The 11,648-nt window shown below is 49.3% G+C and overlaps 1 protein-coding gene across 2 annotated transcripts in view; it reads right to left on the bottom strand.

The window, feature by feature from the left end:
• Window positions 1-1,058: 1,058 nt before the first annotated feature.
• LOC8051327 (juvenile hormone acid O-methyltransferase) overlaps window positions 1,059-11,648 on the bottom strand; it is a 46,347-nt gene continuing 35,757 nt past the window's right edge. The window contains exons 3-4 of one of the 2 annotated variants that reach the window (XM_040206334.1): window positions 11,239-11,395; window positions 7,307-7,647 (exon numbers count right to left, since the gene is read on the bottom strand). In XM_040206334.1, the coding sequence (XP_040062268.1) occupies window positions 7,481-7,647; window positions 11,239-11,395 (324 nt within the window). In that variant the 3' untranslated portion in view covers window positions 7,307-7,480. Of the gene's footprint in view, window positions 1,628-7,306; window positions 7,648-11,238; window positions 11,396-11,648 lie in introns of those variants that run through there. The other variant, XM_040206335.3, reaches the window with a different exon arrangement.

Raw genomic sequence — 11,648 nt, 5'->3', positions numbered from 1 at the left:
CGGGAATCGCAGGCTTGCATATCTAACCGTGTCGTTGCCTTTCAGGAACTTTCTTTTCAGTGTGCGAATGTGTCATCGATGTGCGGCTCTTGAATATGAAAGACCTTCCTAGTCGCTCTACTACCTGGTTTATTTATTTTTTAGGTAGCCGATATTGGAGCAAGTGGCATCCCGCCGAATGCAATTTGCTAAATATCGAATGACTCCACGCAATCCAACGGGGACATAGGTAGGGCTGGAAATGTGCTTGCTGATATCCTTTCTTGTATTTTATTTTTCAGATGGGCCGCTGCTGAACGTGGACGCGTTGTGCCTCGACGGCCTCGTAGTCTGGAGGCTGAATCACGCGGCACTATTCGATTGGAACCAAAGCTCGCACACCGTTAGAACTAATTGTTGTGCAACCTTTTCTTGTCTCGGACTTTTTTTTTTAGGTCATTTTTTGTTTTATTTTTGGCGGCGGGTTTTTCTTTCGCGAAGTATACTTTGCTTTGAAGAAGGCAAATGTGGCATTCGCTAAATGTTTTTTTTTCCTCTAGGTTGCTGTTGTTGTTTTTTCTCCCCTGTATACTTGTAGCAGTTATTAATAAAACTTGGATGAACGTTTCTCTGCTTCTGTTCCGTATTCGCCGCTTCACAAACACGCACAGCTTACGGGAATTGCAGGTTTACACCCCTAACCGCGTCTTTGTCTTTAAGGAGCTTTGTAGCGTGCGAATATGTGGCTTGAAAGCAATAAAAGACTTTCTCTGTCGATTTCCTCGGTCAGTTGATATCTCGGCGAATCGCATGCCGACAAATGCGATTCGCTAGGGTATCCACTAACTTCTACACGCTCCACTGGGAATCTTGTGTCCATGAGTCTGTTACTGGTGCCGTCTTGTATTTTTTGCTCGTTTTTATGTTTACTTGGTGGAAAGGGTTTTGTTTTCTGGTACTGTCTTGTATTTTTCTTTCTTTTCAGGTGAGCCGTGACTGACCGTGGATTCGTTCTGTGTCGATGGTGGAGTTGGGATTCACTCTCCAATCTCGCTCAAGTGTTTTAAGGGAGTCTAATCGTTTTGGAAGAGGTGACATATGAGCTCCCATACTACTAGTAGTACCAAGATGTTTCGTATAAACTTTCTATTTCTTTTAAATTTTGTCGAATTACGGTGGTTGGTCTGGTACTGTCTCGGTTTGTTGGGTTTTGTTGTTTCAGGTGCGGCTATGCCGGGGTTTGCGCGGGCCAAGTTTTGCGTGGACTCCTGGCTTTCTTCCTGGGGTCATGGCCTGATGCTGCGGTTCTGGGTCGTGCCGACTGCACGAGGAGCCGATTCCTGTCTGTGCTGATCACGGAGCTGCCGATCTTCAGGCCGCATCATAGGGTCTCTGAGCCTGCTTGAAGCCTGCAGGGTTAGGCAGAATGCCTTCGTCAGCGTCAGTCACTCCCGAAGTTGCGGGAACTGCCGAAGGCTGATACCGCGGACAACTTCAAGGTGTTCTCGTTTCGAAGGATCCAGAAGTCCGCCGCCGCTCCTGGAAGTCCGCCGCCGCTCCTGGAAGTCCGCCGCCGCTCATGGAAGTCCGCCGCCGCTCCTGGAAGTCCGCCGCCGCTCATGGAAGTCCGCCGCCGCTCCTGGAAGTGCTGCGTGAAGGCCGGTTGAGTCTGGTGAAGTTCCAGCAGATCATGGAAGCGATGTGAAGTGATTCCCCTGGTGCGCCAAGTGTCCTCTAAGACCTTGCTTTTCTAAATTAGTCTGCTGTGGATGTCAATAAATATTGATCATTGCCGTTTTCTGTTCGTTCTCATGCACGAGTTCATAACGGTTTAAAGGTGAGGTTTAGGTTAAAAATATTTAACCTATTGTACGTAAAAAAACGGAGGAAATTTTAATAAGAAAGTGGTAAACTTCGTATTAGGGAGAGAGGGGAGTTCTGTTAAAAAGGTAAGACTTGCGTAGTATTCTGTGAGAATATTCTTGACAACATCGATGGAGAACGGTAAGTTACGATCATGGCCTAAATACGCGAGAAAACGAATTTCCAGAAATCGGTAGTTCTCGGCCGTTATGCCCTATTCGGCCTCAACGCCACTCCCGGCCCTTCCGCTCATCTCGGCCGAAATGACAGTGACCCACGGGCGGTAGAGGAAGAAAAGGCCCCCTTTGTGGAATTTTTTATTGGCCTCGAGGGGGAGAATAAAACAAAAGCAACTGCTTCCTAAGCCTTTATTTGTCCTTTGGTAGGGTTCCCAAGAAGCGATTAGCGGAACCCCCTCTCCCGTCCCCGCTCCTGCGCAAAGTTTGCGAAGAGGGCGAGGAGGGTAAACCGCCGTCTCCTGATGTACTACAACGAAAATCCGCCCTCCCCCGTGCTCCTCCGGCTCCGGCAGAGATCGATATTTTCAACTTTCAGTGCGGCTCGCCGGGAAGCAGGAAAGCGTCACCGTTTTCGTCAAGGCGATGTCAATACTCTATCCCGGCTTGTTCCGGGTGACGCTTTGCGGGCTGGTTTGAACCGCCCTTTATTGATGATGTAATTTCGAACACCGTAATGAAAAATTTCGCACAGCCTTTTGGAATGAGATCGGTAGCAAGATAGTGAGTCCCAACAGGTACTCTTCATAGAGTTATCACAATAAACGCTAGAGGCTCAGCTGGCGCTAGTGTCTACGGGACTTCCGGTTGCAAATTGAAGCAGACAGCATGCAGTCTACATTTGCGGTGCTCCTGTGTATTCCTATGGGAAAACGCGCGTGAATTTTGTCTCTTTGCCGGAAAATAACATGAATAACTTTTGTCGTTTCGGTTCTACAGGATAGTATGTACCTCAGGGGCGGATCCAGACCTCCATTTTGGGGGGGGCGGTTCCTCGGCGTAAAACGGGGGGGGGGGGGGGGGAGTGTTTATATTTTTTGTGGAGTCATCGTTTTTACTAAACTCTGATAACATAATATTGATCTTGAGAGCTTTTGTATCGGTTTACCTGTAGGGGATGAACTCTTTGAACTTTCTGTGGCTACGCACACCAAGGCACACGCTCCCGTACTTTTGACTGCATAGCCTCAGAAAGCTGGGCATCTGGCCAACGCACTGTCTCTGCTCGTGCGGAAAATCACGTGCAATTGCAAGCTTACCAAAGCTATATTCACGTGCACGCCATACGTTCCTGCTCGTATGGGGCACCAGTCAGGACGCTACACTGTAGCGTCCTGACTGTAAATTTGACCGTAAAATTAACGGTCAAATACCAGGCAGCTGATGCTGCCAAACTTGTACAGTAAAAATAACGGTGCACTGTAAATCTGGTTTACGATAAATTTAAACGGGGACCGTAGAAATCTACAATCGGCCTTCAAATTTGCGGTAAAAAAAATTTACAGCGCGCCGTTATGTTTACGGTGCAATTTAAACGACGAGAAAGGTGGTAGTATTCAGGTTCATAACATCATTGTATAGTGATGTTATGAACTCAATGATGTTATGAACCTCGACTGAACCAAGCACGTTTTGAAGGCTTTCAGCAAGTTGGCCGAACATGTATTGTTTGTACAAGAAATGCCGACGTTGAAATTCATAAATGGTTTTTTGAACTGTTGATACCGGCATAAGAAGCGTTCCGTTGAACTTCAGGTACAAAAAAAAACAAGGTCGTATTTTACGGCCTTCCTTTTTTCTCCTGCAGACAGAGACATTAACACGTCGTAGTTATCATTAGGGGATTGCATCACGTTAACAGCACCGTCTTCATTAGAATCCGCACTAGTCGACCGAGTCGAAGAGTCCTCAACCTGAAGCGGGCCTGCAGGCGATGCGCCGTCGCCCAAGAAACCCGTCACTCGTAAATGCGCCCAGTTCAAATGTGACGTGATCGAACTATGATTTCACACCTTCTGACAGTTGGAGCACGAGCACGAAAACAAAATGCCGTCGGTGATGTGGCCTTTTAGATGTTTTAGCAAAGCCTCCCTTGTGTGGCACTCCTCTAGGCATGGTGGCAAAGTGCACTGAAAGCTTTCCAAACTCCTCGAAACAAACCAAACTTCCCTTAGGCGTACCAATGCCTATGTCTTCTCAAAATATGACACCTGAGAGCATCATACGTAACAAACTGGCGACAGCATCCTTCGTCCACACACTGAAGAATTCGAGAGCTGAAAACGTGCTCATCGAATTGCACAACCATCAAGCGTGCTTGAACAGAAACTACAAATTCTGCAAGCAAACATCTTTTAGAGTGTTGTATTTATGCCACCATTACACTATCCTTGCCAATCAAGCAGCAGATTGATAGTGAAATACCTGCCTCGAGTATCCAGTTGCCTTCCGCTCCAAATTTTCAGGTGCACAAAAATCCGGGAATGCCACAAACGAACGAGGACAAAATGGCGCGGAGACGGGTGGGAAGGCGGGAAAATGATCTGAACGTCAGCTTTTTCCACTTCTTTCCGCGTTGTCCCAACCAACGTTCCTTTCTTTTGTTTATGCTTCTAGCTAGTCGCATTGTTGCTCTACTGTTTGCTCTTAGTTCTCTTTTTTTTTCCTTTTTCAGTTAAGGCAGTTACGCTCTGCGTTGGCGCGGCTGGCGCGGACAAAGAAAGGAGGTGAAGGGGCGAGAGGAGACTCTCTGGGTTCCCGCAGCTTCCGAAAGGTCAAGAGTAGTGACCAATTAGCGAAGCGCGTCTTTTCTTTCTGTTTTCTTGCTCCATGAAGTTTTGCGTTTCCCTCTCGGTTTTTTTGCTCGTTTACGGTGCATTTCAGATAATTCCTCTTCACGGCGTACTTGTAGTTTTTATTAGCGTATAGCGCCGTAAATTTGACGGTTACTTTTTACAGTGTATGCTTTCGAAGCTAAGCGCTTGTGAGCCCGAGCATGCTGGGCGCCGATAAAAGCTGCGCACAATGCCTGGTTACTACTACTGATATGTCAAAAAACACCTCGACCGCACGAACACTCGTGTGGGAAAAGGTCCAAAACTAATAGATTGCGTTTGTCCAAAGTGAAGTAGGGTAAGATGGGCCAAATGAGACGCGGGGCAAAATGCGACAGTTGGAGTGAAGGCATCCAAACGAAAGTTTTTGTTTAGTGCCAGCTATCACCTAGACACAAGTCTCAAGCTTCACTGAGACGTGCCTTAGCCTGTTCACTTTGCGTGAGGACTTGCCTTTGGCAAGTCCTTTCCGGAGAAAAAGAAATGCCGATTTGAGATTGCCGAGTTTACCGCCCGTCAAAGAGGTGCATAATTCCGCGCGAGATTTCGCTTCGAGAAGTACGCCCCGGTTGGCACAGACTTTCTACCAAGGTATAATTTAATTTCATTCCTAAGTTTTATTCGCTTCATGCAGACCAAATTTGAGTGTTCAGCGTGCTTTTTTTTACGGAAATAATTATTCGCGTAACGGGATACGCGCGAGACAAAACGCGACAATGTGGCATTGTATGACGCGTGTGTCAATAATGTACCAGTTTCCTGGTTGTTCCTAAGTCATATTTTCCTCTCGGTGTCTAGGAGGATCAAAACGTACAAAAGAAAGACAACAGGGGCTTCATGGCGCATAAGTAACACTACGAATGCTCTTGAAAGTGAAGCAACAGCGTCACTCCCTTCGCGTTGCCGCCACACTTTTTGGCGTACCAAGGGATGTGCTTCAAAAGCGAGCAAAAAGACAAAAATATAAAAAAACTATGGCGCCACAAAAAAAAAAAAAATGGCAAGGCGTTTGGGGGGGGCGATCGCCCCCACCGCCCCCCCCTTGGATCCGCCACTGATGTACCTTTATTGGTATTGTGAATGTACGGCATTTTTCTTTACCACTGAACGATGTTAAACTTCGCTCTATTTTAGGCCCAAACCCGTTTCAAGGAAGGTATGTGAAAACGAGCGACGATTCTAAGCAAAATAACGATCGAAAGGAATGTAGAGTGTGTTCAAGGTTCGCTAGCATTTCGGTGGTGCTTATATATTGCTAATATGCCCGTCCTGTCATTCGATTAAAATGACTCCGTCGTGCATCTTTACGATCGGTTAAAGAAACATTCGAACGCAAAAAAAAAACAAAGCACGTGAGCTACGAAAGGTGTGTCTTATTAGTATTTCCTATATCGGGCAGTTTTTATCGGGCACCTGCTCTCTGGAACCCCCTATTTGCAAAGATTTGGGGCGTGCGGGTGATGATTTGAACCCAGAACAAGCATCTTCGCACCTATTCATGAGCAGAAAGAATAAAGCAGTACTTATTTATTGCAAATCTAACTATATTACGTGGCTTTCAATTTATTTTGATCGTCCGCGTGCACAAGGAGTTCCTTATCCGGTGTTACTGCGTAGCTCTTGCCGTCTCTCTTGGTTTTCCACATGTCCTTCGTTCGTTAGGCACGTAATCCCCCATGCTGGAAAGCGTCGACGCCGTGTTCGCGCTAACAGTGTCCGACAGTGCACATAAATACACGTACAAAGCGGTTTTAGCACCCTTTTTAATGCCACAAATTTTAAATAAAAACGCCGTAACTGACCAGTTATTTCGCCTCCGTGACTGAGAAATGTTCCAATGTGCCTAGTACGTACAAATTATTCGTGATATTTGCTCTTATAATCGAGAGCAGAGAGAAAATGCACTCGCTTTTTCCCATAGGAATGCATTACCGGAAGTCAATTTCCGACTGATTGCTGTCTGCTTCAAAATGTGCGGGCATCTTCTAGCTCCGATTCCCACAAACCCTGTCTCCGGATGAATATGACACTTCAATACTTCGCTCTCGGCAAAAGGGTTTATTCACTCACTTATTGCCTTGGGGGGTTTCGGGATCGGGGGACGGTCATCAGCGAGGCCGGGGGAGAGTCCGCTGCCACAGCAGCTTCTCCGAGTCCCAGCGGTGGTCGTCCACACCGCGTCATGGGGACGTCGTCGTCCAGGGTCGCTGTCCGGTCCGTTTGTCGAGTCCGCCACTCGACGTAGTGCCCGCACTCCCTGCGCCAGCGTCCAGCACCGTCCGAGCTCGCCTCCATGACCGGTCCCTTGTGAAGTCGGCAGCCCAAGCCTTCTTCCTTTGTCTCCGTTCCCCTCTTAAGACCTTCCCAAGTCCTTGTGCCGCCGACCGTCCAATCGGGAACCTTGCTGCGAGCCGACCCTCCGACGTCAGCGCTGGGTGAGGGGGCGCTTGCCCCGTTCCTCCCGGAGAGCTCGGACGTTCCGCGACAGGACGGCGACAGGAAACGGGAAGGTCACGGGGAACGAAGGAGCGCCCGACAGTACGGCGGCAGGGAGCGGCAAGGTCACGGAGAGCGGAGGAGCCAGGGAGAGGGTCCCCACAAATGCAACAGCACACTAGCGCCAGCTGAGCCTCTAGCGTTTATTGTAATAACTCTGTGGTACTCTCTTGACGAGTAATAAGATAAGAAATAATAATTACAAAATACAAGATAATGAACAATACATTTAAGGGTTAAGATCCCCGCTACTGCCATTATGCTTATACATGCGGTGATTTTTTTTTCTAATTAAGATTTTTCAGCGTGTACAACAAACATATCAGAATAATAAGGTGGGTCTCCGTCGTTGTTTTGTTTCCAGTATGATCGAATGACATTCGCCATATCATCTTTGTATCTTGCTCTTGATTCAACCGGAAGTAGTGGCAAAAACGGATGGACAGCAATATTCATTCCTGAAAGAAACAAAAAATAAATTAACCTTTTAGCAGATTTGTTTCATTCTTTTTTGTATATTTTTGGGCACTAGCATATCACAAAAATAAAATATACAGGATGCTTTTTCATGTTTTAAAGTTTTTTTTAAACCCTTAAAAGCTGCACTGATGTGGTCTGTGCACGTGAGTTCTATACGGATAAGGGGACATAATGTAGAAAGTTGATCGTCACGGTAAATCAGATGATAAACTGAAACCGTTAACTTTTTAATTCATGAACATATGGTTCCAACAGGAAACTTGCTGAGCGTCATCGAAAACCGCCAGTAAAGTTTAAAGAGATTGGGGGCGCGTGGGAGGCGCTCTGGTGCACCTACTGGTGCAGCGGGCTCAAGGCTGGCGACGCGATAGTGTGGATGATAAGCTCCCGGGTGTATTATCATCCGCGTATTCACACTGCCAGCCCGCCTGCTGAACGGGTGTCCGTCTACCCGCCAGTAAAGTTTAAAGAGATTCGGGGCGCATGGGAGGCGCTCTGGTGCACCTACTGCTGCAGCGGGCTCAAGGCTGGCGACGCGATAGCGTGGATGATAAGCTCCCGGGTGTATTATCATCCGCGTATTCTCACTGCCAGCCCGCCTGCTGAAACGGTGTCCGTCTACCCGCCAGTGAAGTTTAAAGAGATTCCGGGCGCGTGGGAGGCGCTCTGGTGCGCCTACTGGTGCAGCGGGCTCAAGGCTGGCGACGCGATAGCGTGGATGATAAGCTCCCGGGTGTATTATCATCCGCGTATTCTCACTGCCAGCCCACCTGCTGAACGGGTGTCCGTCTACCCGCCAGTGAAGTTTAAAGAGATTCGGGGCGCGTGGGAGGCGCTCTGGTGCGCCTACTGGTGCAGCGGGCTCAAGGCTGGCGACGCGATAGCGTGGATGATAAGCTCCCGGGTGTATTATCATCCGCGTATTCTCACTGCCAGCCCACCTGCTGAACGGGTGTCCGTCTACCCGCCAGTGAAGTTTAAAGAGATTCGGGGCGCGTGGGAGGCGCTCTGGTGCGCCTACTGGTGCAGCGGGCTCAAGGCTGGCGACGCGATAGCGTGGATGATAAGCTCCCGGGTGTATTATCATCCGCGTATTCACACTGCCAGCCCACCTGCTGAACGGGTGTCTGTCTACCCGCCAGTAAAGTTTAAAGAGATTCGGGGCGCATGGGAGGCGCTCTGGTGCACCTACTGGTACAGCGGGCTCAAGGCTGGCGACGCGATAGCGTGGATGATAAGCTCCCGGGTGTATTATCATCCGCGTATTCTCACTGCCAGCCCACCTGCTGAACGGGTGTCCGTCTACCCGCCAGTGAAGTTTAAAGAGATTCGGGGCGCATGGGAGGCGCTCTGGTGCGCCTACTGGTGCAGCGGGCTCAAGGCTGGCGACGCGATAGCGTGGATGATAAGCTCCCGGGTGTATTATCATCCGCGTATTCTCACTGCCAGCCCACCTGCTGAACGGGCGTCCGTCTACCCGCCAGTGAAGTTTAAAGAGATTCGGGGCGCATGGGAGGCGCTCTGGTGCGCCTACTGGTGCAGCGGGCTCAAGGCTGGCGACGCGATAGCGTGGATGATAAGCTCCCGGGTGTATTATCATCCGCGTATTCTCACTGCCAGCCCACCTGCTGAACGGGTGTCCGTCTACCCGCCAGTGAAGTTTAAAGAGATTCGGGGCACATGGGAGGCGCTCTGGTGCGCCTACTGGTGCAGCGGGCTCAAGGCTGGCGACGCGATAGCGTGGATGATAAGCTCCCGGGTGTATTATCATCCGCGTATTCTCACTGCCAGCCCACCTGCTGAACGGGCGTCCGTCTACCCGCCAGTGAAGTTTAAAGAGATTCGGGGCGCATGGGAGGCGCTCTGGCGCACCTACTGGTACAGCGGGCTCAAGGCTGGCGACGCGATAGCGTGGATGATAAGCTCCCGGGTGTATTATCATCCGCGTATTCTCACTGCCAGCCCACCTGCTGAACGGGTGTCCGTCTACCCGCCAGTGAAGTTTAAAGAGATTCGGGGCGCATGGGAGGCGCTCTGGTGCGCCTACTGGTGCAGCGGGCTCAAGGCTGGCGACGCGATAGCGTGGATGATAAGCTCCCGGGTGTATTATCATCCGCGTATTCTCACTGCCAGCCCACCTGCTGAACGGGTGTCCGTCTACCCGCCAGTGAAGTTTAAAGAGATTCGGGGCGCGTGGGAGGCGCTCTGGTGCGCCTACTGGTGCAGCGGGCTCAAGGCTGGCGACGCGATAGCGTGGATGATAAGCTCCCGGGTGTATTATCATCCGCGTATTCTCACTGCCAGCCCACCTGCTGAACGAGAGTCCGTCTACCCGCCAGTGAAGTTTAAAGAAATCCGGGGCGCGTGGGAGGCGCTCTGTTGCGCCCACTGGTGCAGCGGGCTCAAGGCTGGCGACGCAATAGCGTGGATAAGCTCCCGGGTGTATTATCATCCGCGTATTCTCACTGCCAGCCCACCTGTTAAACGGGCGGTGTTTATCTACTCCAATCAGAGCGAACAAGTGCGTCGTTCGATCACTGCGCACTGTCTGGCGCTCGAAAGCCGGACGCCGGCGTTTCGCATTCGAATGCGTTCGAACAATGAGTAGAAACCGCGGTATAAGATATTCTATATCTTATACCGCACTATTGTTCTTACTTATCTGCTACTTTCTGTAAGAAGAAAAGAAAAATAAAGTAGTAGCAATTACAAGTTTTCGTCCTGCTTTGTGGAAAAAAGATTCGGCTAAAGCTTCTTGAACTTGCAGTCTTAAAGGGTAAAGCAGTCTCATTGTTTAAATAAATATAAAGGATGAGCAATGCAGGTATTGTTTTAATTAGCAGAATACTTGAACTTGAGCCCGATATCCGAAATCAAAATATAATTTTTGTGGCCTTGGGCCACATGTCGGCGTAGTACGTGTACACTTCGCAACAATGTAACTTAAAAAAAATAATGAAACATGTTTCTTTTTTTTTTGGGGGGGGGGGGCGAATGAACAGCAGAATATGGTAAAAAATTATCAGTATGAATAAAAAAATGGAAGACGTTTATCTGATAATTAGAGCGCAGCTCTTGTGGAGGAGGATGGGAGGGTATGGAGGGGACGGTATGCCCCTCCTCCTCATCCGTATACCCTCTCCTCCTCCCTCCTCACCCACTCCTCCCATGCTCCTGGCCTCCTTTTCCTCTCTCCTCCCTCCTCCTCCTCCCCCTCCTCCCGCGCGCTGCATTATGGGAAACGTCCCATAGCGCAACTCGCGCGTCACCGCGGTGCATTATGGGACGTTTCCCATAATGCACCGCGCGGTTACGCCAACGGCGACGCCGACGCCGCTCGAGCCGGAAACGGGCGCCTAAGAGCTGCGCTATGAAATCGAACATGGCCTTTTTTTTTAATTTCTTATTGTTCCTTAAAGTTTCTTAACTTTGTACAAGTTGAACAAGTTTGGAGGGGGGGGGGGGGGGGGCAGAGACTCGTCTCGCAACCAACGGGTTTCCTTTTTTCCTACCTCCCTTTTCCCAAAATTAAGACAAATAAAAAAATTTAATGAAAAAAAAACACTTACGAATGGTCTCCTCCAAGTCCTCAGCGAGAGAAGGTTTTGTTAGAATTTCACATGCATGGGGCTTCAAGTTCACAGTTTCGAGAATGTTCAGCATGTACGATATGAGGCTGGGGTGGTCGTCAAGGTCATGGCTGTCCGGAATGAACTTCTCGCATATCTGGAACAGGATTTAGGGTGCATTTAACCAAACTGGGACAACCGGAACATCGACAACTATGTCATTTCGGAAGTAAAAACGTTCATGCTGTCGTACTATTCCTACTTATCTCGCAAGAACAAGTAGGAATAGCGACCAGAGTCGTGCGATAACGTCACGTGCAAGCCACGTATTGGAGGGCGTCAAACTTCACCGTCCTGTCCAGCAGTACTCACTGACAGAATGGGAACTACAAGGAATCAGCTTTCGGATG

Source organism: Ixodes scapularis, unplaced genomic scaffold, assembly GCF_016920785.2.
Source record: "Ixodes scapularis isolate PalLabHiFi unplaced genomic scaffold, ASM1692078v2 PGA_scaffold11__112_contigs__length_91849675, whole genome shotgun sequence".
Classification (NCBI taxonomy): domain Eukaryota; kingdom Metazoa; phylum Arthropoda; class Arachnida; order Ixodida; family Ixodidae; genus Ixodes; species Ixodes scapularis.
Note: the sequence above shows the minus strand (reverse complement) of the source record. Positions and strands in the feature narration are given on the sequence as shown.